Here is a 27728-nt window from a genome sequence, read left to right as displayed (position 1 = left end):
ATCAGGGGGAAATCAGGGGGTGCGTGTTATACGCCGATCCCCCGCTGTTGCTAGCGCTTTCTGCCGCTCTCTGCCGCTTCCGTGTATTTTCGGCCGTTCTCTGCTATCTTCGGCCGCACTCGGCTATCTTCGGCCACACTGGGCTGTGTGTGGCCGAAAATAGCCGAGAGCGGCCGAGTGCGGTCGAAAATACCCGAAAGCCGCAGAGAACGGCCGAGAACTACCGGCGCCATTTTTAAACGGCAAATGACTGACAAGGCTGCAAATGACTGACAAGGCTGGAATGCAATGCTGCAAATGACACTGACAAGGCTGCATTGATGGGCATTAAAATGTACGTTTTTTTCCTTAAACTTCCCTCCTAAAAGTTTTTTCCTTTTAAATTCCCTCCTAAACTTGGGGGGCGTGTTATAGGCCGATAAATACGGTATGTCAGGGAGAATAGGCTAAAAAGTGTCCATTAGGTTCTTATGAAAGTTCAAGGACCATGAAGAATGATGTAGGATTCACCACTCAGTGCTGCCGTGATACGGGAACGCAAGCTATGTTCCAGTAACACTGAAATACACAAGGGGAGAAGCATTTCTTGGTGTAGATATAGAACAAGTTTATTTAACACTTAAAAGTAAAACACTTGTGAAGTAAAAATAGACATATAGTAAGTCCCAGCAAGGTGGGGAGGTCATCAGTAGACGATCCAGTCCTGGAAGGGGAGTGAGACGATCCAGTCCTGGAAGGGGAGTGCTGTGCTCACTGGTTCACCGCTGATGTGAAAGACCGGCCGCGGTGGAGAGGAACTTAAAGCGAGGCCTGGAGCGCTGGTGGTACAGGGGGTGAGGATGGATGACGTCACTGACATACGATGCATTTCCTGAGCATGCACTCTGCGGGTGACATGGCAGCCGCGCTCCTTTGTCAAGCTAACTTCTGGAACTTCAAGGGCTTCGTTATAAAGTGTACACATCGGAGGGGCCAGTACAAACAATTCATTGATAACACAAGGAAATACTAAAAAAAACATAAGGATGTCTCTATATCTTAAGCATTAAATAGTAAAACAATAATTGAATGGGAATATTAGACATGGTAACGTCAATGGTATGGGAATGTCAGTTCTGTGCTGCTCACTGTTCTCCTTGGAGAGAAAGCTGTACCTAATGGCCCGCAGTGTAAGAATCTCCCTGCTCTCTTTACATCTATTCCCTGGATCTGTGCTTCCTCCAGGTCTATTATCTATTTCCTGGATCTGTGCTTCCTCCAGGTCTATTATCTATTCCCTGGATCTGTGTTTCCTCCAGGTCTATTATCATAATCAGTATGTTAATAGTGGTGACTTTTTTTTATGTTCAGGTGAGCGAAAAGTGGAGTCCAGTGTAAATGAGGCCATTGAAGTAACTCCCGATGTCTGCTGTTCGGAAACCCAAACAGATGAGGAGAAAATTATTCCAATCAGGTAACAACACTTCATCATCCTGGAGAGATGCTCAATAAGGAAAATCAGGTGTACTGTATATAAGGAAAGGGCGCATAAAGGCCTCAAGCATGTACGCTTAAAAGATGCCGCTTTTATAGACGTTACAGAGCATGCTAGACAATTGGCTGCCTTAACTCAACCCATGTTAACGTGCGAAATACTGCACCACATTCCATAGTAATTGCAACGGAACAGTATAGTTTGAAGAGACACTAAATATTCCTAAAGCCATAGTCCCAAAACTCACTCATATACTGTGACGGGAGTCACTTTGGATGGGGGCCCATGGAACCCAGACTGCAGGAAGCCTCCCACTGCTTGCCACCAATGTAATAAAACATCCCACAACGCTTCCTCCCAGTCAGATATTCCAACCGCTGACAACCACAAACTAGGCAGTACTCGTTTGGTTGCTCAACATGAACTGTTTATTGAAACAAGGTTACACAGGTAATACTTGTGACAATCCTCCCCCTTTGCATTCCAGGTGAGGTAGACTGTCCAATCAGTAGGAAGAGCTGTTGGAGGAATCCCCCCTCCCTTCTCACAACAAACACACTTAGACATCCCATAATACCTAAGGCAGACAGACACAACAGAAAAATGGAATACAGCCAAACGACCCAGCAAAGTGTCCACAACAAAATGAGACAATATACAACATTTCAGTGTGATTGTACAGTGAGTCCGATTAGTACAGAGCAGACTGGATTTCTCGGTCACCCTGTCCCCCTATTAGAGACGCAGGTTAGACCACTGCTGTGCCCATTATGAGGGGTTCCCACCATCCAATTTTCAGATGAAGACATTGCAGCGTCTTATTACATGACAGGGTCTCTTTACATATCCCCTCCCACTGTCAGCCTGGTTGTCTTATTACAAATATTCAAAAATTATTGGGTGACTTTCAAAGGCATTCATAAGGTATACCAAGGCATACATAAGTGACCTAAATGCATATGCACATAGGTGCAGGAACTCAACCATGCCCACCACACTCACATACCTGCCAAATGGCATCAAATAGTAGCTCTTCCCTCTGCATACAACCCCCTCCCTCCACTGACTTCATTTTCTCCCCCCTCCTTAAAAGCTCCACCATCTGTCATACCATCTTACCTTTGTTGCAATATTAAGCTGAAACACCTATCTGGCTGTAGTACCTCCCAGCATACTATACTATACTATACTATAGTCACTAGCAAGGGAAATTATGCAGTAGGAGCAGGGCCGTCTTTAATATTGATTGGACCCCGGGCAAAACTTTTCTTGGGCCCCCCCATGCAGTTTTGCTCTCCACCTGCTCTGAGACATACAATAAATAGCAGCTAGACTCAAAATCAGTTTACTGAATCAGATCAGGCAGCTATTGCGATTGGTTGCCAGAGGTTACAGTGTATCATTACCACTCACTGACTGGTTGCTAGAGGTTACAGTGTATCATTACCACTCACTGACTGGTTGCTAGAGCTTACAGCACATGATTTCTGCTTGTTGATTGGTTGCTAGAGATTACTGTGGATATAACCTCGGGGGGGCATGATATCCCCTATTTACATATGAATGCCGGTAATTTACATGTAAACACAGGGTCTGCAGGTGAGTCATCTGTATACAACAATAGGGCAGAACTGGGCAGCATTAGTAGCAGCACTTCACAGTGAGATATCGGGACACAGCACAGGACTAAAACTTTAAGGGACAAGGCAATTTAAACTGGGATAGTTGGCAAGTATGAGGTAGCTGCTTTGGGCCCAACAACAGTGACAGGGCCCGGGGCAGCTTCCCCTTTTGCCCTGCCTTAAAAACGGCCCTGAGTAAGAGCATTAACAACTGGTCACCAGGGAAAAAATGGAGACCACAGAGGGTGCAGCCTACCACGCACCCTCTCCTGCCCATGACTGCACTTAAACCTTGGGCACCGGTTTAATCTCCCTTGTCCCTGTCCGGGATCTGCGCAGGAGATCTGACCTGTGGGAGCTACTGGGAGATAAGCTATCACTTGTAAATGCAGAAGCTGGACTTCAAGTGATAGTGGTGAGCAGGGAGCAGAAGACCTGAGCCAGAGTTGGTGGAACTGAGTTCCCCCTAGTTCCTGCTGAAAAAATCCCTGTGTGTATATATATATATTATATATATATATATATATATATATATATATATATATATATATAAAAAATATTATATATATATATATATATATATATATATATATATAATATACTAGTATATATTTATATACTAGTATATATTTTTATATATATGTAGATAGACAGTTGAAATGCCAGCTGAAATAGTCATAAGAGACATCGCTGTCATTCACCTTCCTTCCATGAGCTCCTCTGCAGAATGTGGGCAGAACAAGACAATTACCTGCCTGTCACACAAAAAGCGTAGGACTTCAATCGGGGGATTCCAAATGGAAAATACATTCCATAGGAGAGGTAGTCACCAGTCTTTAAAAAAATCAAAATATGAAAACTTCTAGTAGCATCCAACACTGAGCGGTATAAATCTCTAAATATAGAAGCAATTTTGTATCATTTTCTAAGGCTGGGTTCACATTTCTTGCAGAAAATTGTGCACCTTACTGCAATGCACAAAAACACACAACCCTTATCAATGGCACCCGGTGCATCTAGTAACACACATATGAGAAAATACCATGCGTTGTGGTGCGGTGCAATTTTTTGTTTTTTTATAAGGGCCCCATGCACGTCTTTAGTACATTTTTCATGCACACGGTAACAAAGTACCATGTGCTTTGGTGCAGCACAATAAAACAAAAACAAAAAAATGAATGGGCTGCTTTAAATGTGACATGAAAAACCACACAAAAATGGATGTGCACCATTGTACCTTCATATGTAGGAATGGAGCCTAATGCCGCGTGCGCACGATCGGAAATTCGGCCAGCAAAAGACAGATGAGAGTTTTTCGTTAGAAAACACCACCGTGTGTGCGACTCTCTGTCGGAATTTTGCTGGCTGAATTTCCGACAGCAAAAGATTGAGAGCGGGTTCTCAATTTTTCAGACCGAAAAAAGTTTCGAGCACAAACCCCCGATCGTCTGTAGCAATTCCGACGCGCAAAAATTGCTACGCATGCTCGGAAACAATTCTGCGCATGCTCGGAAGCATTGAGCTTCATTTTCTCGGCTCGTCGTAGTGTTGTACACCACCGCGTTCTTGATGGTTGAAAGTTCAGCGACAGTGTGTATGCAAGCCGAGCTTGAGCGGAATAACATCGGAAAAAAACCCATCATAGCTTTTTCCGGCGAAAATTCCGATCGCGTGTACGGGGCATTAGGGATCGATTTACTAAAACTGCTGCATACAGAATCTGGTACAGGTTTGCATAGTAACCAATCAGCTTCTAGCTTCAGCTTGTTCAATTAAGCGTTGTGTAAATAAACCCTGGAAGCTGATTGGTTACTACGCAGAGCTGCACCAGATTCTGGGTGCCCCCATTTTAGTAACTCTCCCCCTTAGGGGTTGGTTTACTAAAGACAAATAGGCTGTGTGCTTTGCAAAGTGCAGTTGCTTCAGAGCTTAATAAATGAAGTAAAGCTTCACTTTGCAAAGAGTACCCAATCACGTGCAAGCAAAAGAAAAAAAAAACTGAATTTTTGCTTGCGCATGATTGGATGATGGAAGTCAGCGGAGCTTCTCCTCATTTACTAAGCTCTGGAGCAACTGCACTTTAGTGCCTTTAGTAAATAAACCCCTTAGTGTCCAATCAGCAACATGTGGGTGTGTTCATGATAGGGTTGCCACCTGTTCGGTTATCACCCGGACAGTCCAGGTTTTGAATCATGTGTCCGGGTTTCAGAGCTGTACACTATGTATGTGGCTCAGAACAGAGCCAGACAGAGCCAGACAGGGCACTTTGCCCGCCGCATTACTACTCTCATTGGAGTGTCCAAAGCTGCCCAGGCTCTGTTACAATCCTTTAGTGTATACTAAAAAAAAAAATGCTGTGCACCACTAAAGTGTTTGGGTTTTACTTGAAGACAAAGTGGCAGCCCTGGTTCTTGACCACGCTAAGCTGCTGCTGCAATGGAGGTCAGGGGCCAGCTTGACACGGTTGGTAAATGACAAGTCTTGCTGAATGCAATTATAACTCCATTGGAAGTTAAAATAGTTCCCATTTATATATAACACGGGCAGTGCTGCAACTCTAGTGGAATCTTATTAACAAAAGGAGAGAACAGAGTGATGACCTCATCAGTGTTCTGCTTCTTATTTATTGGCACAACAGGAGAGGAGAGGAGGGCACAGCAGGAGACCCAATTTTCCAACATGTTGGAAATATTTCCCGACCAACTGGGCCGGACGGACCTAATCCGATCATGTGTAGAGCATTTTCATCGGACCAAGTGCCACGCATGCTCAGATCAAATTCCTACATCAAAGCTATTGACTACTAGCCTGAATGTAGTCCCATCGTAACGAAATTACGTCATCACGTTCTGAAAGATTGGATTTTTCACCAACTTGGCCCGACCGTGTGTATGCAACAGTTTCGGACACAATCCGTTGGACTAAATCCGACGGGCAAAATCCGACGGATTTGGTTGGCAAAATCTCCGACCATGTGTATGTGGGCTAATAATGGTTGGATCATAGGTCTGGTTGATCAGATGAATGATTGGATCATAGGTCTAGTTGATCAGATGAATGGTTGGATCTTAGGTCTGGTTGATCAGATGAATGGTTGGATCATAGGTCTGGTTGATCAGATGGATGAATGGATCCTAGGTCTGGTTGATCAGATGAATGGTTGGATCCTAGGTCTGGTTGATCAGATGAATGGTTGGATCCTAGGTCTGGTTGATCAGATGAATGGTTGGATCCTAGGTCTGGTTGATCAGATGGATGATTGGATCCTAGGTCTGGTTGATCAGATGAATGATTGGATCATAGGTCTAGTTGATCAGATGAATGGTTGGATCCTAGGTCTGGTTGATCAGATGAATGGTTGGATCCTAGGTCTGCTTGATCAGATGAATGGTTGGATCCTAGGTCTGGTTGATCAGATGAATGGTTGAATCATAGGTCTGGTTGATCAGATGGGTGATTGGATCCTAGGTCTGGTTGATCAGATGAATGGTTGAATCCTAGGTCTGGTTGATCAGATGGGTGATTGGATTCTAGGTCTGGTTGATCAGATGAATGGTTGAATCCTAGGTCTGGTTGATCAGATGGGTGATTGGATCCTAGGTCTGGTTGATCAGATGAATGGTTGGATCCTAGGTCTGGTTGATCAGGTGGATGATTGCATCCTAGGTCTGGTTGATCAGATGGATGATTGGATCCTAGGTCTGGTTGATCAGATGAATGGTTGAATCCTAGGTCTGGTTGATCGGATGGGTGATTGGATCCTAGGTCTGGTTGATCAGATGAATGGTTGAATCCTAAGTCTGGTTGATCAGATGGATGATTGCATCCTAGGTCTGGTTGATCAGATGGATGATTGCATCCTAGGTCTGGTTGATCAGATGGATGATTGCATCCTAGGTCTGGTTGATTAGATGAATGATTGGATCATAGGTCTGGTTGATCAGATGGGTGATTGGATCCTAAGTCTGGTTGATCAGATGAATGGTTGGATCCTAGGTCTGGTTGATGAGATGAATGGTTGGATCATAGGTTTGGTTGATCAGATGGATGATTGGATCCTAGGTCTGGTTGATCAGATGGATGATTGGATCATAGGTCTGGTTGATCAGTTGAATGGTTGGATCATAGGTCTGGTTGATCAGATGAATGGTTGGATCATAGGTCTGGTTGATGAGATGAATGGTTGGATCCTAGGTCTGGTTGATCAGATGAATGGTTGAATCCTAGGTCTGGTTGATCAGATGGATGATTGGATCCTAGGTCTGGTTGATCAGATGGATGATTGCATCCTAGGTCTGGTTGATCAGATGGATGATTGGATCCTAGGTCTGGTTGATTAGATGAATGATTGGATCATAGGTCTGGTTGATCAGATGGGTGATTGGATCCTAAGTCTGGTTGATCAGATGAATGGTTGGATCCTAGGTCTGGTTGATGAGATGAATGGTTGGATCATAGGTTTGGTTGATCAGATGGATGATTGGATCCTAGGTCTGGTTGATCAGATGGATGATTGGATCATAGGTCTGGTTGATCAGTTGAATGGTTGGATCATAGGTCTGGTTGATCAGATGAATGGTTGGATCATAGGTCTGGTTGATGAGATGAATGGTTGGATCCTAGGTCTGGTTGATCAGGTGAATGGTTGAATCCTAGGTCTGGTTGATCAGATGGATGATTGGATCCTAGGTCTGGTTGATCAGATGGATGATTGGATCATAGGTCTGGTTGATCAGATGGGTGATTGGATCCTAGGTCTGGTTGATCAGATGGATGATTGGATCATAGGTCTGGTTGATCAGATGGGTGATTGGATCCTAGGTCTGGTTGATCAGATGAATGGTTGGATCCTTGGTCTGGTAGAACAGATAGAAATTATTTGGTAAATAAAACACGTTACATTTTTGTATTGTGTAACAGATGGGTTCAGGTTTGGCGGGTTGGAAGAATGTAAGAAGCTTACATAATATAGCAACAGCTTAAATGGGATTTCTGCACAGGCTCCGCTGCTGAGCTGATCTTTCATATTTTTGTTATTTTATTATTATAACATTATAATGTAATATTAGTTTTATTATTTATTATTCGTATCACACATCATTTATAAAGTCCCTACATATTATGTAACACTGCACAATAAATAATAAAGGAATGATAATTGCACAGTTCCAATAAAATGATCTGCATTAACTTTAGATACAATAGAGAAGGGAGATGGCAGTGAATGGAGATAATAAATGTTGGGTACAATAGATCGAATAGTGATGGGAGATGGCAGTGAATGGAGATAATAACAGTTGGGTACAATAGATAGAATAGGGATGGGAGATGGCAGTGAATGGAGATAATGGCAGTTGGGTACAATAGATAGAATAGGGATGGGATATGGCAGTGAATGGAGATAAGTACAGTTGGGTACAATAGATCGAATTGGGATAGGAGATGGCAGTGAATGAATATAATAACAGTTGGGTACAATAGATAGATTAGTGATGGGAGATGGCAGTGAATGAATATAATAACAGTTGGGTACAATAGATAGAATAGTGATGGGAGATGGCAGTGAATGGAGATAATGACAGTTGGGTACAATAGATTGAATAGGGAAAGGAGATGGCAGTGAATGGATATAATAACAGTTGGGTACAATAAATAGAATCAGGATGGGAGATGGCAGTGAATGGAGATAAGTACAGTTGGGTACAATAGATCAAATTGGGATAGGAGATGGCAGTGAATGGAGATAAGTACAGTTGGGTACAATAGATCAAATTGGGATAGGAGATGGCAGTGAATGGAGATAAGTACAGTTGGGTACAATAGATTGAATAGGGATGAGAGATGGCAGTGAATGGAGATAATAACAGTTGGGTACAATAGATAGAATAGGGATGGGAGATGGCAGTGAATGAAGATAATAAATGTTGGGTACAATAGATAGAATAGGGATGGGAGATGGCAGTGAATGGAGATAATAACAGTTGGGTACAATAGATCGAATAGGGATGGGATATGGCAGTGAATGGAGATAAGTACAGTTGGGTACAATAGATCGAATTGGGATAGGAGATGGCAGTGAATGGAGATAATGACAGTTGGGTACAATAGATAGAATAGGGATGGGAGATGGCAGTGAATGGAGATAATGACAGTTGGGTACAATAGATATTAATAGGGATAAGAGATGGCAGTGGCTGGAGATCATGGTGGATGGCTACACTTTGTGAGCAAAGGAATAGAGAAGGCAGTAGATGGGGGGTGATGGCAGTTGATTATATTAGATATAGTAGAGAAATTAGATAACAGTGACTGGATGTGAAACAGTTAGATACAATAGGAGAGGGAGATTGTAGTGGGTGAAGGTGATGATAGTCGGATACACTGGGGAAGGTAGACGGCAGTGCCTGGGTGTGATGGCAGTTATATATAATAGATACAATAGGCAAGGGAGATGGCAGTGGATTGAGGTAATGACAGTTGGGTAGAATAGGGAAGAGAGATGGCAGTGAATGAAGGTAATACACTAAAGAGGGGAGATGGCAGTGAATGTAACTTCTGTGAGATTAGTACACAAGATACAACTAGGGAGGAGGATGGTAGTGGATAGAGGTGATGGGGTACAGTAGATACAATAAAAAATGGAGATAACAGTGGCTGGAGGTGATGGTAGTTGCAATAAGGAAGGTACTTGGCACTTGTTGGGGGATAGAAGTTGGGTACACTAGATACAATAAGGAAGGGATATGGCAGCAGATAAAAGGTGATGGCAATTGGATACTGCTCTGGATGACGTCTTGATGATGAAACGCATAGGGAGTGGCCTATAGGACACACTCTCTCTTCATTAAAGCTGCAGCAATCGGTGGAAGGCATTATTACATTGCATTTTAAAAGGATTGGTGAATGTGAGTCGTTTTTTAATTTACTAAACTGGTATTCCAAAACATACTACACTTTAGATATTCCTCTCTTTTATTAAACATCTGAATGAGATGACTAACCCATGCTGAGAAAAACTAAGCTCCCAGGGAGATTCCACAAACCGACACAGGGGCTTACACTGTGAAGGCACATTCACCCCTGCAGGGTCAGGGGCACCATTCATGGTGAGTGCAAACCCATCACTTGCACGAAAAAACGCAGCAGGGATTTTTTTCAGCCATTAAGAAGCATTCACATCAATTGTTAAATTGTGCGCGCGTAACTCTTATCACGTCTTTGGACTATTAAATTTAACTGTTTATATATATATATATATATATATATATATATATATATATATATATATATATATATATATTTATTATTCTAAAAATATTGTTATTTGCTAAAGGTTTTTTTTTTTTTTCAACACTGATTTAGGCACGCAGTTTGGTCATATTTTTGGGAAAGTTTTGAGTTCCCATCACACTGCACAGAGGGTCCAATAATTATTTATTATTTCATTTATTTGTCATATTCCATTTCATTTTTGTTTTTTACTTTCACAAGCTTATTTATTTTCACAGTTATCAAAGCACACCACAATATTTAATTATTGTACACTTATTTCAATATTTAATTACTTTACACTTATTTTTAACACAGCAAACCCTGAGGTTGGCCTTAGTTTGGAGTAAAACATACAGGGGGGTCCAACACCATAATTGCAAAAAAAAAAAAAATTAAATTTTTTTTTTTACATTTATCTCCTCTTATTTGTGTGAAAGTAAACACACCCTGGTAAAAACAAATAGAGGTCTCTCTCATACTTTAGATAGAAAATTACATTTTTTTTGGATTTAGTAAGGTTCAGCGCCACGTCTACCTACTGCTTCTTATACAAATTGGGTACAAACTGTCCAAACTGTCATTTGGATGGCAGTTGGGTACACTAGATACAGTAGGGCAGAGAGATGGCAGTGGATGGAGGTGATGGTGGTTGGGTACACGAGATACATTGAGGAAGGTACTTGGCATTGGCATTTGGATGAGAATTGGGTACACTAGATATAATATAGAAGAGAGATGGCAGCGGATGGAGGTGGTGGTGGTTGGGGACTCGAGATACATTGAGGAAGGTACTTGGCATTGGCATTTGGATGAGAATTGGGTACACTAGATATAATATAGAAGAGAGATGGCAGCGGATGGAGGTGGTGGTGGTTGGGGACTCGAGATACATTGAGGAAGGTACTTGGCACTGGCATTTGGATGGCAGTTGGGTACACTAGATACAACAGAGAAGAGAGATGGCAGTGGATGGAGGTGATGGTGGTTGGGGACACGAGATACATTGAGGAAGGTACTTGGCATTGGCATTTGGATTGCAGTTGGGTACACTAGATACAATAGAGAAGAGAGATGGCAGTGGATGGAGGTGATGGTGGTTGGGGACATGAGATACATTGAGGAAGGTAGTTGGCACTGGCATTTGGATTGCAGTTGGGTACACTAGATACAATAGAGAAGAGAGATGGCAGTGGATGGAGGTGATGGTGGTTGGAGACTCGAGATACATTGAGGAAGGTACTTGGCACTGGCATTTGGATGGCAGTTGGGTACACTAGATACAATAGAGAAGAGAGATGGCAGTGGATGGAGGTGATGGTGGTTGGGGACACGAGATACATTGAGGAAGGTACTTGGCACTGGCATTTGGATGGCAGTTGGGTACACTAGATACAGTAGGGGAAAGAGATGGCAGTGGATGGAGGTGATGGTGGTTGGGGACATGAGATACATTGAGGAAGGTACTTGGCACTGGCATTTGGATGGCAGTTGGGTACACTAGATACAATAGGGAAGAGAGATGGCAGAGGATGGAGGTGATGGTGGTTGGGTAAATGAGATGCCTTGAGGAAGGTACTTGGCACTGGCATTTGGATGGCAGTTGGGTACACTAGATACAATAGAGAAGACAGATGGCAGTGGATGGAGGTGATGGTGGTTGGGTTCTCATAAGAAATGATAGAGGAAAGAAAAGTGGTATTTTTTCTGTTAATAATGTTTGCAGATCTGTTTGATTAAACAAGGAAGATGAATCCAGAGATTAGGACAAACCTCAGACAAATTCCGCGTGTGATGGGGTCCTTTTTATGGAGAAGACATTATTGGGTCATTGGGGGGGGGGGGGGTTTGGGCAGAGAGGACGGTTCGGGCTGTGTTTTATGCACCAGATGAGGAAGACACGTGGGACACAAACTGCTAAATGTCCTGAATAATTGTATTGTCAGGTTCACAGGAAACCAGCAAAGGGATTGGCAGAGAGGGGCAGCAAATAAGGAGTAATGGGAGGGATCGGTCTTTATTATATAAATTCCCAGCCTATATAGGATTCCTTCATAGGCTCCGCAGCCTATGTGCTTTACTAATTGTATCTATTTATTGTATTTTTATTTTTTCGTTTTTTTTATAATTACTATTGTTATCATCTCATCGGTCTGCAATCGATCCCTCCATCCAATCCACAGCTGACGTGCTGGTCATTTGGATGAAGGATGAGGATGGGGCATTGGGACAACAGATTTTAATGCAAATAAGGGAGGATTGGCAAGAGCCTGTGATCCGTGCCTGGTGCCCCCCTCTCTTTTTGTCTCTGTCTTTTTTTTTTTTCAACCGTGCCTCTGCAGCATGTGATGGGGAGACAGCAGGGAAGGGGTTAAGCCCTCGGCACGTTGTGGATGCTCATTAACCCTTCCCGAGCCGGCTGTGTTATTATGCACAGCAGGCCCCGCTGCTGTGCGCTGCGATAGAACATGCACAGAAAAAAGGGAAAAGAGGGGGAAATCACAGAATTGCAGCAGACGAGAGGTAGGATGTCATTCTCTCTCCTCCTGTGAACAGATTGCTTGTCTTAGTCACATACTGGTATAAAAATAGCTGCTGGAAAAAAAAGAAGAAGAAAAAAACGTTCCTTTTTTTTTTTTCCTCCTTCCCCAGGCTTCAGATGGATGCATCGGAGTGGTACCGCGGGAGACCGAGCTCTCAGCTCTGGAATATCCACAGCCAAGTTTACATCGAGACCACCGACACGACTTACCTGCCGCTGGAGGATGGCAAGGGGACAAGTGAGTAGGGAGCAAGCCATGGTTCATTCATGGTCCATTCGTGGTTTATTCATGGTCCATTCATGGTTCATTCATGGATCATTCATGGTCCATTCGTGGTCCATTCATGGTCCATTCGTGGTTTATTTATGGTTCATTCATGGTCCATTCATGGTTCATTTGTGGTCCATTCATGGTTCATTCGTGGTCCATTCATGGTCCATTCGTGGTTCATTCATGGTTCATTCATGGTCCATTCATGGATCATTCATGGTCCATTTGTGATCCTTTCGTGGTCCATTCTTGGTCCATTCGTGGTCCATTCATGGTCCATTCATGGTTCATTCATGGTCCATTCATGGATCATTTGTGGTACATTCATGGGCCATTCATGGCTCATTCATGGTCCATTCATGGATCATTTGTGGTCCATTCATGGGCCATTCATGGCTCATTCATGGTCCATTCATGGTCCTTTCGTGGTCCATTCATGGTTCATTTGTGGTCCATTCATGGTCCTTTCGTGGTCCATTCATGGTTCATTTGTGGTCCATTCATGGTCCTTTCGTGGTCCATTCATGGTTCATTTGTGGTCCATTCATGGTTCATTTGTGGTCCATTCATTGTTCATTCAGCATTCAGGAGCCGGCTAGCATCACAGGCAAACAACAAGTGCCAAGATTCAAGGCAATCTCACTAGTAGGAAGACCTGCGGGGTAAGGGCTAGGTTGAAGCTGACATTATCTTAAATGGCTCTTGGGCAACGATATCACTTGCAGTAAAGATGAACAAATTGAGCTTCACCTACCATGGAAGTAGTACATGGCTGCTTCTAAATCTCACATGGGGGGGGTAACAGTTTGGGTGTTGCCCCCCCTTTCCAAAAAAATGCCAACCTAGCAGGCAATGTGCAGAGATTGATTGCATGGTAAGAACTTCCCAGCCTGCTGGATGATTTTTCAGCACTGACACTAAAGGCTTTGATTTAGAACTGACATTTTTGTTCATTCATTTGTATTATGGGAAATAATTACCACTGTTGCTCATTAACTGGGGCGATTTAGAAGCCGCAAATTAAGCCGCTGCAATAATATATTACGTTTATGTGATATATGGGATAAATCATTTATTACGGATATCACATATATATGATATATCACATCATTTCTAGATGTACATATTCATTGACATTTGGGCTAAATGCTTAAACAAGCCAATACGTAAGTAGCAAACTAGACTTATAATAATAATAACAAAATGTCAAATAAGGATAAAAATAATAAATAAAAAAAGACCAATCTTAAACAAACTGACTAGCCCAACCTTAGGGGGAATGCTGGGACTCATGGTTCCTTTTTTAACAGTAGACCTTTTTTTTATTTATTCTTATATATATTTTTAAATATACTTTATTATATATATATATATATATATATATATATATTAAATAAAATGAATACTCCATATAAAACACATTAAAAAACACACATCTATCTATCAATCTATATATATATATATATAGATTGATAGATAGATGTGTGTTTTTGAATGTGTTTTATATGGAGTATTCATTTTATTTATTATATTATATTTTTATATATATTTATTTCCATTAAAATAAATATATATATATATATATATATATATATATATATATATATATATATATATATATATTAAAAAAACTATCTATCTATCCAGTATATGTATATATATATACATTTTTTTATATGTCTTGTATATATTTTTCACCAGATCTGTAAGTAATAGGGGTTAATTATTACTTGTCGCTTTGCTAAATGTAATTTGTTTTTGTTTGTTTTAATTGGCAATAATGGGAGTTTTGACAATGTAAGAAGGCATTACTACATAAAAGCAACAAGTTTGATTTAAACTATTCCAATATTATAATTATTACTATTATTTTTATTTCTATTAATATTCTAAAAGGATTATATATTCATTTTGTATCCATTTTATATTTTATATTTATATTTTATATCATAAATGGATATATTTTCCTAAAATAACTCCTATGATAGCTCCCTCTCTCTCTCGGTACTAAGCTGGAACAGATTCATTTATTGAAGCAATTTATAGAATTGCAGTGAATGTCTGACTGATATGTGGTTACTTTTCATCTTGTGTGGCGATATCTAAATTGGTTTGGAGGTAAATGTCAGTAAATGGGGACTATATCTCATCCAAATTCTATATTCAATTTAGAATAAGGGACCTCGCCATTCTTTGGCGGTCCTGCCTTGCTTTAGATTAAACCAACCCCCCCCCCCCCCCACTTCATTCACCAATGGAACTTTGGCTAATAATGAAAGTCCAAGACCCAGAACCTCCAGAGAGACTTTTCATTCCCGCCATAAGGACCGTCCAGTTCTTTAACCCTCCGTTATTTTCAGGGGAAAGTAAAACGAAACCTGATTGATTAATTGATTAGTTTGTTTTGATTTCTTTCTTTCTTTTTGACTTAAGGCAGAAATTATACTTTTTGTTTAAATAATTTCTTTTAGACGGTCGGAGAGTTTTCCGTAGTTGTTACTGTTGAAGGTGTTACGAGCTCAGTAGCCACCCAGAGACTCTAAAGGGAAATGCAAGGTTGTTTCAAGGTCACAGCTGTTGTTTTTAGGCTATTGACTTGAGCTCGAAATTATTTATTGACTGGGGGGAGATGGTTATGAATTTTATGAAATGTGTGTTTCATTTGTTAAAAATAATTAGCTTAGGGTCAAAATGTTATGCCATAGGTATTTTATTGAGTTTGCTTTGACATATACACCCTGTGGGGTTGAGGGGATTCCAAGGAATGACCCATCCATTGGGGGAATGAACATTGGGATTGAATGGTTTATAGGAGGTGGCCAAGGGTAGTAGACCTTTCTTGCCCAGATGACTAGGTGACCAGATGGTGCCACATACAGTTGGACCTTGGCAGTAAGGTTTTTTTTTTAGATCAACCCTGTCACCCATGAAGGGACTCGGCTAGTGCTGTCTACCGTGTGTTTGCACTCAAATGGGTGGAGGCAGAGGACAAAGGACTAGTCACCATTATTGTGTGTGGTCCCCCTGCAGCTGATCTTCTCCCCATTACTGGCTTTCCATGACTTGTTCTCCACTCCGTTTCCATGTGGAAGTGGCCTTCTTGGTAGAGGCAGGGCTTTGCTTCCTCATGTTAAAGCCTCCAGCAAGGACAACAGTGAGAAGCACCGTAATGACGTCACCAAATCTCACAAGGCTACCAGTCAGAGACAGCAGAGCAGCTATGAGCAGTGCCGGGACAAGATCATCCAGAGCCCAGGGCGAACATGCCAAACTGCGCCCCACCCCCCTCCAAGATGTAGGATTTTAGATAAAAATCCCCCCAAAAAAACATTGATCACTAATCTGCATGCTTAACCCCTAAGAATAAATCCCCCCCCCCGCTGAAATCCCCTCTCTCAGCACAAATCTTTGCCCCACCCCCCAAATCCCCCCAGCTCAAATGCCCCCCCCCCAAAAAAAACCTCACCACTACTAATCCTTTGCCTCTTAAATTTCCCATCCTAGTACACATCTTCTCCCCCACCTTCAAATACCCCCTCCCAGCACAAATTTCTCCAAATCCCCCTTTTCAGGACAATTTCACCCCCCCCCCATCTCACCCCAGCTCAAATGCCCCCACCCACCCCCAAAAACATTACCTCTCCTAATCTTCTACCTCTAAAATGTACCCTCATAGGTTACATCCCCCCCCCCCCTTCCCAGCACAAATTTTACCCAAATCCCCCCTCTTAGCAAAACTCTTCTTGCCCTCACCCCCCCCTCCCAACACAAATGCCCCTAAATCACCAGTCTTAGCACCCCCCCCCCCCAATTTCTCCTCCTACAACTTTACTTACCCCTGCCGCACCCAAATTCCCCCTTCCAACGCAAATCCCCTCCCCTCTAATCTCCTTGTGCCCCCCACCTCAAATGATACCACAGAGTCCAGGGCAGCTTTTCCTCCTGCCCACCCCTTGGCTATGAGGCTACAGGGCAGCAGTGCCTAGGCACACCCATATACCTGGAAGTGCATTGCTATTTTTCAGATTAGGGATCTAAAGGTTGAGTTTATAATACAGAACTTTTTCCATGGGATGACCATGTGGGTATTGTGTCGTATATAAAGCAACTGTGGCATCATAATCACCTTTATAAGATTTATCCGTCCAACCTGAGATATCTTTAGCCTACTCCATATCTTAACCCGATCGCGACAGTGATTGAGTAAAAGGGTCGGATTAAGTCTGACATAGTCTAGCGGGTAGGGGGTAACCTCTATGCCTAGGTATCTAAAAGACCCGGAAAGCGGAATCTCCTGTATGGTCAGTAAAGAGGGGTCAGGAGTCACATCCAGCAACATAATGGAAGACTTAGTCCAATGTATGACCAAACTGGAGAACTCCCTAAACTCCCTTATCACTGTCATATACTCTGGTAGAGAAGTAGATGTATCACCGAGGAACAGCATAGTATCATCGGCATACATCATTATTTTTTCATGAAGTTCCCCAAACCTAAATCCCTATTTAATAGTATTAGAACGGATAAGGGCAGCCAGAGGCTCTATGGCCAGGGCAAACAAAAGAGGGGACAGGGGGCAGCCCTGCCTTGTACCTCCTGCGTAGACTAAAGCTCGAGTATATCCTAGACATGGGCGCCGTCAATAAATTCGTTCCGTTCTGTTCCGTTTCGTTTCGTAATAAAATTCATTCGTACTTCATATTTCGTGTCCGAAATTCCGTTCTGTTTCGTACGAAATACGAATTGTCGTTCGTTCGTTCTTTACGATGAGTTTAAAGGCAAAAACATTGCTCATTATGCTTATTATGACTTGCAGAAGACTTCTGTGATAGAAGTCAATGTAAGTTGCCTGAAGATATCGTCGGATGCCAAGGTTTTTCAGTGCGCAAACCTGTGGTGAAACACAAAACACTCGGGCCTCCCGGCCACGAGCGTGGGGAAGGGGAAAACAAAGAAGGACTCCGATCGTGAACGTACCATTAAGCAGTCGACAATTTTATTAATAAAAAAATATAAATAGACAGCAGACCAAAGGTATGACCGAATAGGTCCGATTCTAACAAAAAAAAAGTATGCATAAAAAAACGGTTAAAATTAAGAACAAATATACACCCGTGCTAGGGAATATTCTAAGCGTGGTGGTATCAGCACAAACAGCCCGACATGTTTCGTAAAAACTTACATCCTCCTGGGGCACCTCATACATGTGTTATGTCACGGTGCTGGTGTCAGATCACTCTATCAGACAAGTCGCGGTAGTGTGAACGGGCACTTAGTCGTCGTCCGAAATCCGGAATTCGTAAACAAAAGTTCAGTCGGAGCGACTTGAGTCGCTCCTATTAGAACGGTTCCATAGTACAGAACGGAGCGCGACTTTTCAGGTGACTAAGTCGCCTGACAAGTCGCGGCAGTGTGAACGGGCACTGAGTCATCGTCCGAAATCCGGAATTCGTAAACAAAAGTTCGTATTCCGTACAGAATTCGGACGCACGGCAATTCGTATTTCGGATCCTCCCGAACATACGAATTTTTGGAAATTCGTATGAATTTGAGATTCGTACGAAACGAATCGCACATGTCTAGTATATCCTGCCACCCTCCCGGTTGGTCACGACTGGGGCGCTATATAGTAGCTGTGCCCAGGAAATGAACCAGTCTCCAAACCCAAATTTGCGTATGACTGCCCAGAGATATTCCCTTTCAATGCTATGGAAAGCCTTGTGGGCATCAAGGGTCAGTAATGCTCGGTCTCTGCCATTATCCGCTGGGGACTGGATATTGAGGAAAAGTCGTTGCAAATTGATGGCCGTCGATTTTTGGGGCATAAATCTGGACTGATCAGAGTGGACAATCGAGGAGATTACTTTGTTTAAGCGTAGAGCCAGGACTTTCACCAAAATCTTGACATCATTTTCCAAAAGGGAAATAGGCCTATAAGATCCTGGATCAAGGGGATCCTTTTTCGGCTTCAATATTAACCACTTAAGGACCGCCTCACGCCGATATACGTCGGCAGAATGGCATTGCTGGGCACAATCACGTACCTCTACGTGGCTCTTTAATTGCCCAGCCGCGGGTCTCGAGCAGGCCGCCGGCGGCGCGCTCCCGACCCGGTCCTGAGCTTCGTGACCATGGCCGCAGGACCAGCGGACCCGATCGGCGCTGGTGTCCCGCGACCGGGTCACAGAGCTGAAAAACGAGGAGAGGTCTGTGTAAACAAACCTCTCCTCATGCTTTCTAGTGTGGCTGTCACCGATCGTCTGTTCCCTTTTATAGGGAAAGACGATCAGTGATGTCACATGCCAGGCCACGCCCCCTACAATAAAAAAAAAACATAACGTCACACATAACCCCTACACTGCCCCCTAGTGGTTAACTCCTTCACTGCCAGTGTCATTTACACAGGAATCAGTGCATTTAAATAGCACAGATTGCTGTATAAATGACAATGGTCCCTAAAATGTGTCAAAAATGTCCGATGTATCCACCATAATGTCGCAGTCACAATAAAAATCGCTGATCGTCGCCATTACTAGTAAACAAAAATGTTTTTATAAAAATGCTATAAAACTATCCCCTATTTTGTAAACGCTATAACTTTTACGCAAACTAATCAATAATCGCTAATTGCGATTTTTTTTTAACCAAAAATATGTAGAAGAATACGTATCGGTCTAAACTGAGGAAAAAAATACATTTTTTATATATTTTTGGGGATATTTATTATAGCAAAAAGTTAAAAATATTGAATTTTTTTCAAAATTGTCGCTCTGTTTTTGTTTATAGCGCAAAAAATAAAACCCGCAGAGGTGATCAAAAGAAAGCTCTATTTGTGGGAAAAAATGGATGCCAATTTTGTTTCGAGCCACATCGCAGGACCGCGAAATTGTCAGTTAAAGCAACGCAGTGCCGAATCGCAAAAAGGGGCCTGGTCCATTGGCTGCAAATTGGTCCGGGGCTTAAGTGGTTAATACAATATTGGCTCTGGCCATAGATTGGGGAAGAACACCCCTCTCCCTAGCATCATTAATTACCTTGTAGGAAGTATGCACTCTGCGTATTGTTTATAAACCTCTATGGGCAAGCCATCATCTCCTGGAGCTTTGGAATTGGAAAACGCACTGGTTGCCACCTGCAACTCCTTCAAGGTCAAGGGGGCATCTAATTGCAGCCTGCAGACATGGCAGACATGTAGGGAAGTTGCACAGTAGTAAGATACTCGGTCAGGGAATCTATCGTATAGCTTTGTTTGGTTTCATGCATGGAAGAATAGGCTCTCAGAATCTGGGATGGAGAATTTGTCACTCGCCTGGTATGTGAGCGTAGTGCCCCAATGGAAGGTGACATTTGTTGGGCATGGGCAATTTTCGCTAATATTTGACCAGTGTGCTCACCCTCATCATAGAAAGCCAACCTGTCAAAAAATTTCTTTTTCTCCACTGCCGAAGCAGTGATGTAGGCCAAGGGCGTCCTGGGCTGACAACCATGCCTCTCTAGTACTATCTGTTGGGTCAGCAATGAAAGCTTTCTCCAAGTCACCGGCCATCCGTTCCATGTCTTCCCTCCCTTGTGTTATGCTTGATAGCTTGAATCTCCTTAATAAAGATTCCTCTAAGCATAGCCTTAAAAGCCTCCCAGGTGACATTGGTATTCACCTCATCTGTATGTATACACCAGGATTCTAGGATTTGAGATACAATGTGCTCATGGGAGGGGAAGCGATGAAGCCAGAAGGCATTTAACTTCCACGGGGCTGTTCCACCGCTTGATCGTTCTTACGGGCCGCGGGAGGAGACGCCCCCCCCCCCTTCCCCTCCCGACGCCCTCCGGTGCTTGTACCGACTCACCGCTTCCATCGGTGAGTCGGTCACAGGATCCGCCGGCCCCCAGAAGTTACCATAGAGATTTCCGGTGGACCAGATCGTCCCCGGAGTCTCTATGATCGTTCGGAGGCCGGGCGCGATGTTATGACGTCACGCCCGGCCTCTGAATTCAAAATAATGGCGCCGATTTGGCTAGGAAGCTAGGATCGTTTTTTTTTCTTTTGATTTTAGGCTTCCCAGCCTAGAGGTGTGATATGGGGTCTTATTGACCCCATATCTCACTGTAAATATGTCTGATCATGCCATATTCCTGTTACAAGGGATGTTTACATTCCTTGTAATAGGAATAAAAGTCATCAAATTTTTTATTTTTTTTTAAAGTGTCAAACTAAAAAAATAAAAATAAAATTAACAATAAAAAGAATAAAATAAAATGTAAAGCGCCCCTGTCCCCGTGAGCTCGTACGCAGAAGCGAATGCATACGTAAGTCCCGCCCACATATGAAAACGGTGTTCAAACCACACATGTGAGGTATTGCCGCGAACGTTAGAGCGAGAGCAATAATTATAGCCCTAGACCTCCTCTGTAACCCAAAACATGTAACCAGTAAAAAAATTTCAAGCGTCGCCTATGGGGATTTTTAAATACCAAAGTTTGGCGCCATTCCACGAGCGCGTGCAATTTTTAAGCGTGACATGTTGGGTATCTATTTACTCGGCGTATCTTCCTCTTTCACATTGTGCAAAAAAATTGGGCCAACTTTACTGTTTTTTTTTTTTTAAGCACGAAACAGTTTTTTTTTCTAAAAAAAAAAAATTGTTCGAAAAATTGCTGCGCAAATACCGTGCGAGATAAAAAGTTGCAACGACCGCCATTGTATTCTCTAGGGTCTTTGCTAAAAAAACATATATAATGTTTGGGGGTTCTATGTAATTTTCTAGCAAAACAATTAGGAATTTTACATGTAGGAGAGAAATGTCAGAATTGGCCTGGGCGCAAAGTGGGTAACCTCTGAAATATATCTTATAAACACGGGTCTATACGAGAGAACGAGGAGTAGCTCTTAGAAAAACAGGAGAACTGCTTCAGCCTCGGGTTTTTAGCCCGCCACGGATCCTTCCACCCCACCTCCTCTATATATTTTCTCAGAACAGTACGTTTATCCCCTATCCAGCCGTGACTGGGGGATGTTTATCTAAAGCAGGGTCTGTATAGCGATTGAAATCCCCCAGGACATAAGGTGGTACCCCAGGGTATTTTGTTTGATATGCCAGCACTGCTCTAAGAGTCTGGTTATTATATGGAGGTGGTATGTAAATAAAAGCAAGAATACATTTAGAGCCGGTTCACACTGCGGGCGATGCGAGGCGACACGACTCGCCTCGCCGCGCTCTGGCAAGTCGCCCCCATTCTGTACAATGGAACCGTTCTGAGAGGAGCGACTCGAGTCGCTCCGACTCAGAAAAAAGTTTCCTGTACTACTTCTGGGCGACCTCGGGGCGACTTGCATTGACTTCTATACAGAAGTCATCTGCAAGTTGCGGCTGAGGTCGCGGCAGGTCGCGGCGAGGCAAGTCGGTGTCGCCTCGCATCGCCTGCAGTGTGAACCGGCCCTTAAGGGAGTATAAATGATACAATAAGAAAACGTAACTGCCCTCAACATCTGTCACCGAATCAATTTCCTCACAATCTACAGAGCTATGCACCAGTAGACATGTGCACTGACAAAAAAATTGTCCTTTTCGTTTCATTCTTTTTTTTGCTTTTTTCAAAAATTCTGAAATTTAGAATTTTCGGATTTCCGAATTTTCTAATTTTCTAATTTTCTAATTTAGAATTTCTGAATTTTTCATTTTCAAATTTTCTCACCATATCATTGCAGAGCAAGGGATGCTTACATTTCTTGTAATAGGAATAAACGTGCCACAATTTTTTTTAAAGAACAGTGTAAAAATAATAAATAAAAGGTAAAATAAATAAGAAAAAAAAAATGTGAATGACGGTGGAGCGGTGCAGCTCTCCTTCTGAGACGACGTCATATGACGGCATATCTACTGACACCGTCCACTGCCCTACTGACACCGTCCACTGCCCTACTGACACCGTCCACTGCCCTACTGACACTATACACTGCTCTACTGACTGACACCATCCACTGTCCTACTGACACCATCCACTGCTCTACTGACACCATCCACTGCCCTACTGACACCGTCCTCTGCCTTACTGATACCATCCACTGCCCCACTGACACCATCCACTGCCCTACTGACACCATCTACTGCCCTACTGACACCATCCACCGCTCTACTGACTGACACCATCCACTGCCCTATTGACACCATCCACTGCCCTACTGACACCATCCACTGCCCTACTGACACCATCCACCGCTCTACTGACTGACACCATCCACTGCTCTACTGACACCGTCCACTGCCCTACTGACACCATCCACTGCTCTACTGACACCATCCACTGCCCTACTGACACCGTCCTCTGCCCTACTGATACCATCCACTGCCCCACTGGCACCATCCACTGCCCTACTGACAACATCCACTGCCCTACTGACACCATCCACTGCCCTACTGACACCATCCACTGCCCTACTGACAGCATCCACTGCTCTACTGACACCATCCACTGCCCTACTGACACCGTCCTCTGCCCTACTGATACCATCCACTGCCCCACTGGCACCATCCACTGCCCTACTGACAACATCCACTGCCCTACTGACACCATCCACTGCCCTACTGACACCGTCCTCTGCCCTACTGACACCATCCACTGCCCTACTGACACCATCCACTGCCCTACTGACACCATCCACTGCTCTACTGACACCATCCACTGCTCTACTGACTGACATCATCCACTGCCCTACTGACACAATTTACTGCCTTACTGACACCATTCACTGTTCTACTGAATATTTATATTTTATTCATAATTATTCATACAATATGTATTTAATACATGAATCAATAATATATGAATATTAATATTAATAATTAATATTATATGATTTATATTAAAGCAGATCTTTGCTGCATCTGAGCATCACAAAACACTATTACTATATGTTTAATGTTCAAAGCAAACTCCCCCATTCCTCCATGTCTCCATGGCTTTATTTTGTTGAGAAATCACTTTGAAAAAAACAAAACCCTAGCCCTTCTGGCAGTGGCCATCTTGACTAAGGGCAGATGATTCCTGTAGCATTTACTTCCCCGGAATCCATCTGCCATCCATCAAGCAAACAGGAGAGTGTGCTTAGTAATGAAAACCCCTCCTCCTCTTCTCCCATCTTGAAGACTCCTAGGATGTATGCAGGGCTGCTGTTAGAAAACACGGGGCCCCATACAGCCTACCCAACGGACCCTCGCCCCTCCCCCCCCCCTCCCCGAGGCCAAAAGTGACTTGGGTTTATCAGTCCCTTTCTCTGCATCCTCAGCTGCACAGATGAAGTAATACGAAGCGCTCTGAGGCTTCCTGCTCATTCACAAACTGAAGCATAGTAAACACAGTGATAGATGGACATAGGAGTGATTTGGTACAGATTTCTCACTGTGTTCATTCAGGAGAGGAAGGGGCACATAAATTACATAGTTACCGATCCCTTCCCCCACTCTCCATCCTGAAACATCTCCCTCTATGCTCATAGCAACTGAAGGTGGGAGAGGAGAGGAGGGAAGCCAGAAGCTAGTAGGGATGATTTGGGTGGGGGGGGGGGTATTTATGCTAGAATGCAAAATTTGGAGGGGATTTGTTCTGGGGGGATTTGGGGTGGAGAGGGGGGAGAGGATGTGTTCTTGGAGAGGAAGTGTGTCAGAGGATTTGTGTTAGGAGGGGTGATTTTTTTTGGGGGGGGGGGGTTGTGCTGGGGGGGATTTGAGGGACGGGGGCACATTTTTATTGGGAGGAGGGGGACTTTGTGCTTAGGGTGTAATCATGCATTTAGGGCTCCGTTTTCTGGGGGGGGGGGGGATTTTTGCTCACACTGCATCCTGGAGGGGCGCAGTTTGGCATGTTTACCCTGGGTTCTAGATTACCTTGTCCCGGCACTAGGTTTCGGCATAGACCACACTTTCTCAACCTTTTCTTTGAAAACTTTTCAGTCTCAGGGAACCGCTACTAAGTGTTACTATATCTACAACTTGTGATACATTAGTGTGATAGTTAGTTGGAAGAATGCTCCTCATACTGGTGGCCATTGGGAAGAATTACCCCCTTACAGATAGCTAGAAAGGTCAAAGGTGTCAGTGGGAACTTATCTGAAAGGCAGAAATTGGTCATTGCTAAAGGAACCCCTAGCAACCTCTGGAGGAACCCTGGTTTAGACACCTTGCATTAGTGTGATGGTCATTGGGAAGAATGCTCCTTACACTTGTGGATATTGGAAAGAATTACCCCCTTATAGATAGCTAAAAAGATCAAGGGTGTCAGTGGGAACTCAAGGAACCCCTAGCAACCTCTGGAGGAACCCTACTTGAGAAACCATGGCATAGACTGTCAGAAGTGATTCATGCAGATAGCAGAGGAATGAGAAGAGAAGGATTGAACATTAGGTGCTTTGGATTGAGGCAAGTACAAAATATAGGAGGATATGCTTTGTTCATTCCTCATTTCAGAGGTTTACAACCACTTTAAAGTTGTAAACCCTTACAACACACTTTGACCTACAGGTAAGCCTAGAATAAGGCTTACCTGTAGGTCCAAGAAATATCTCCTAAACCTACACGTTTAGGAGATATTTGCCGAAAGACAGGCACCACTGTCTACGGCGCATGCGCCGTAGACAGCGGCGCACAGGCGCACTGAGCGCGCCGCTGTCAACGGCGATATGCCGTGCGTGGCGGTTCCCATGCGCATGCGCGGGAGTGATGTCATCGCAGCTTCGCCGAATGACAGCGGCGGAGCGGCGAGACCCACCAAGAAGATTGATGCGCCAGACTACAGGGGACAGCGGTGACTTCGCTGGCTCCTGTGTCAGGTAAGTGACACATAATGGATTACTATGCGATGCATAGTAGTCCATTATGCTTTACCTTTGCAGGGAATGAAAGAGGAAGTAAACTCATCAGGGTTTACTTCCTCTTTAAGGTCTTGAGGATGCAAGTATTTTAATTTTTTTTTTTTTTTGTTTGAATTGGTCTCAAAGGTCTTTTTTTTCAACCTGACTATGCAATTTAAACATAAAATCAAACTCTCTGAAAATGAGGAATAAGAGAAGTCAGCTCTTTCTGGAAGACTATCGGGAACTTCTCGCTGATCGCTGCTCTTTCTCCTCCATTTCCTTTCTATATCCCTGATGTCTATGCTGTGGACCTTTGCTGCTTCTTGTGTGGCCCTCGTCAATGTTTTCTCTGGCCAGCTGCTGACTCAGGACCGGCGAAGGAAAACTCTTCATTAGACCGGTTCCTGCTACATAGATGGCTTGATTTCATTCCTTCACATCTTGTTCTTTTTCTGAGCATTCCAATCCATTTTCTTTTTTTATGTGTTTCTTTTTTTCTGAGCTTTTATAATGGATCGAGTGCTGTGAGGAATATTAAATGTGATGCTAGCAATTTGTAAGAGGTCTGTAGGGAGCACAGATGTGGCTACAGAAGGGGCTGTAATTGCAGTGATTTCTATGAGTCTGTTGTAGTATATCTGCAGTCTCTGACATCTACCATAGCATAGCTTCCAATGATTGGCCACTTCTGTGTCATGTGCTCAGTTTTCAACCACTCAAGTAGTATGACTGCAGTCTCTGGCCATCTCATGTTATCATGTTGGCAGTCTCTGACCATCTCCTGTACTATGTTTGCAGTCTCTGACCATGCCTGATATCATGTCTACAGTCTCTGACCATCTCCTGTATCATGTCTACAGTCTCTGAACATCTCCTGTATCATGTCTACAGTCTCTGACCATCTCCTGTATCATGTCTACAGTCTCTGACCATCTCCTGTATCATGTCTACAGTCTCTGACCATCTCCTGTATCATGCCTGCAGTCTCTGACCATCTCCTGTATCATGTCTACAGTCTCTGACCATCTCCTGTATCATGTCTACAGTCTCTGACCATCTCTTGTATCGTGTCTGCAGTCTCTGACCATCTCTTATATCATGTCTACAGTCTCTGACCATCTCTTGTATCACATCTACAGTCTCTGACCATCTCCTGTATCATGTCTACAGTCTCTCTTTTTTTTTTTAATTATTTTTATTCAATTATTTTATACACATAAATTATACACATAAAACTTTCATATAATTAAGAAAATACATATAGACGTTTACATTTAAATAAGACAAAACACACTAAACTGGGTCTATCCTGTAATGCCCTTATTTTCCTTTCTCTTTCTTCCCCCTTCTCTTCCAACTCAAAATTCCTTTTTTCTCTCTTTTCCCTTTCTTTCCTATTCCCCTTCCTTCCCCTCCCTCTTCTTTTTATGACTGCAGTCCCTGAACATCTGTTATATCATGTCTGCAGTCTCTGACCATTTCTCATATCATGTCTGCAGTCAGAGACTGCAGACTACATTCTGTAGTATGTTTTCAGTCTCTGACCATCTCCTGTATCATGTCTGCAGCCTGTGACCATCTCCTGTATCATGTCTGCAGTCTCTGACCATCTCCTGTATCGTGTCTGCAGTCTCTGACCATCTCCTGTATCATGTCTGCAGCCTGTGACCATCTCCTGTATCATGTCTGCAGTCTCTGACCAT

At 43.2% G+C, this 27728-nt stretch overlaps 1 protein-coding gene across 1 annotated transcript in view; it reads left to right on the top strand.

The window, feature by feature from the left end:
- Positions 1 to 27728, top strand: part of OBSCN (obscurin, cytoskeletal calmodulin and titin-interacting RhoGEF) — a 705115-nt gene that overhangs the window by 549976 nt on the left and 127411 nt on the right. Inside the window, exons 103-104 of the mRNA XM_077490633.1 lie at positions 1351 to 1453; positions 13018 to 13145. Of these exons, the coding sequence (XP_077346759.1) occupies positions 1351 to 1453; positions 13018 to 13145 (231 nt within the window). The remainder of the gene's footprint in view (positions 1 to 1350; positions 1454 to 13017; positions 13146 to 27728) is intronic.

The sequence above is a fragment of the Lithobates pipiens genome, unplaced genomic scaffold (genome assembly GCF_037356315.1).
Source record: "Lithobates pipiens isolate NorthernLeopardFrog02 unplaced genomic scaffold, aLitPip1_a1.2 Scaffold_19, whole genome shotgun sequence".
Taxonomy (NCBI): domain Eukaryota; kingdom Metazoa; phylum Chordata; class Amphibia; order Anura; family Ranidae; genus Lithobates; species Lithobates pipiens.
Note: the sequence above shows the minus strand (reverse complement) of the source record. Positions and strands in the feature narration are given on the sequence as shown.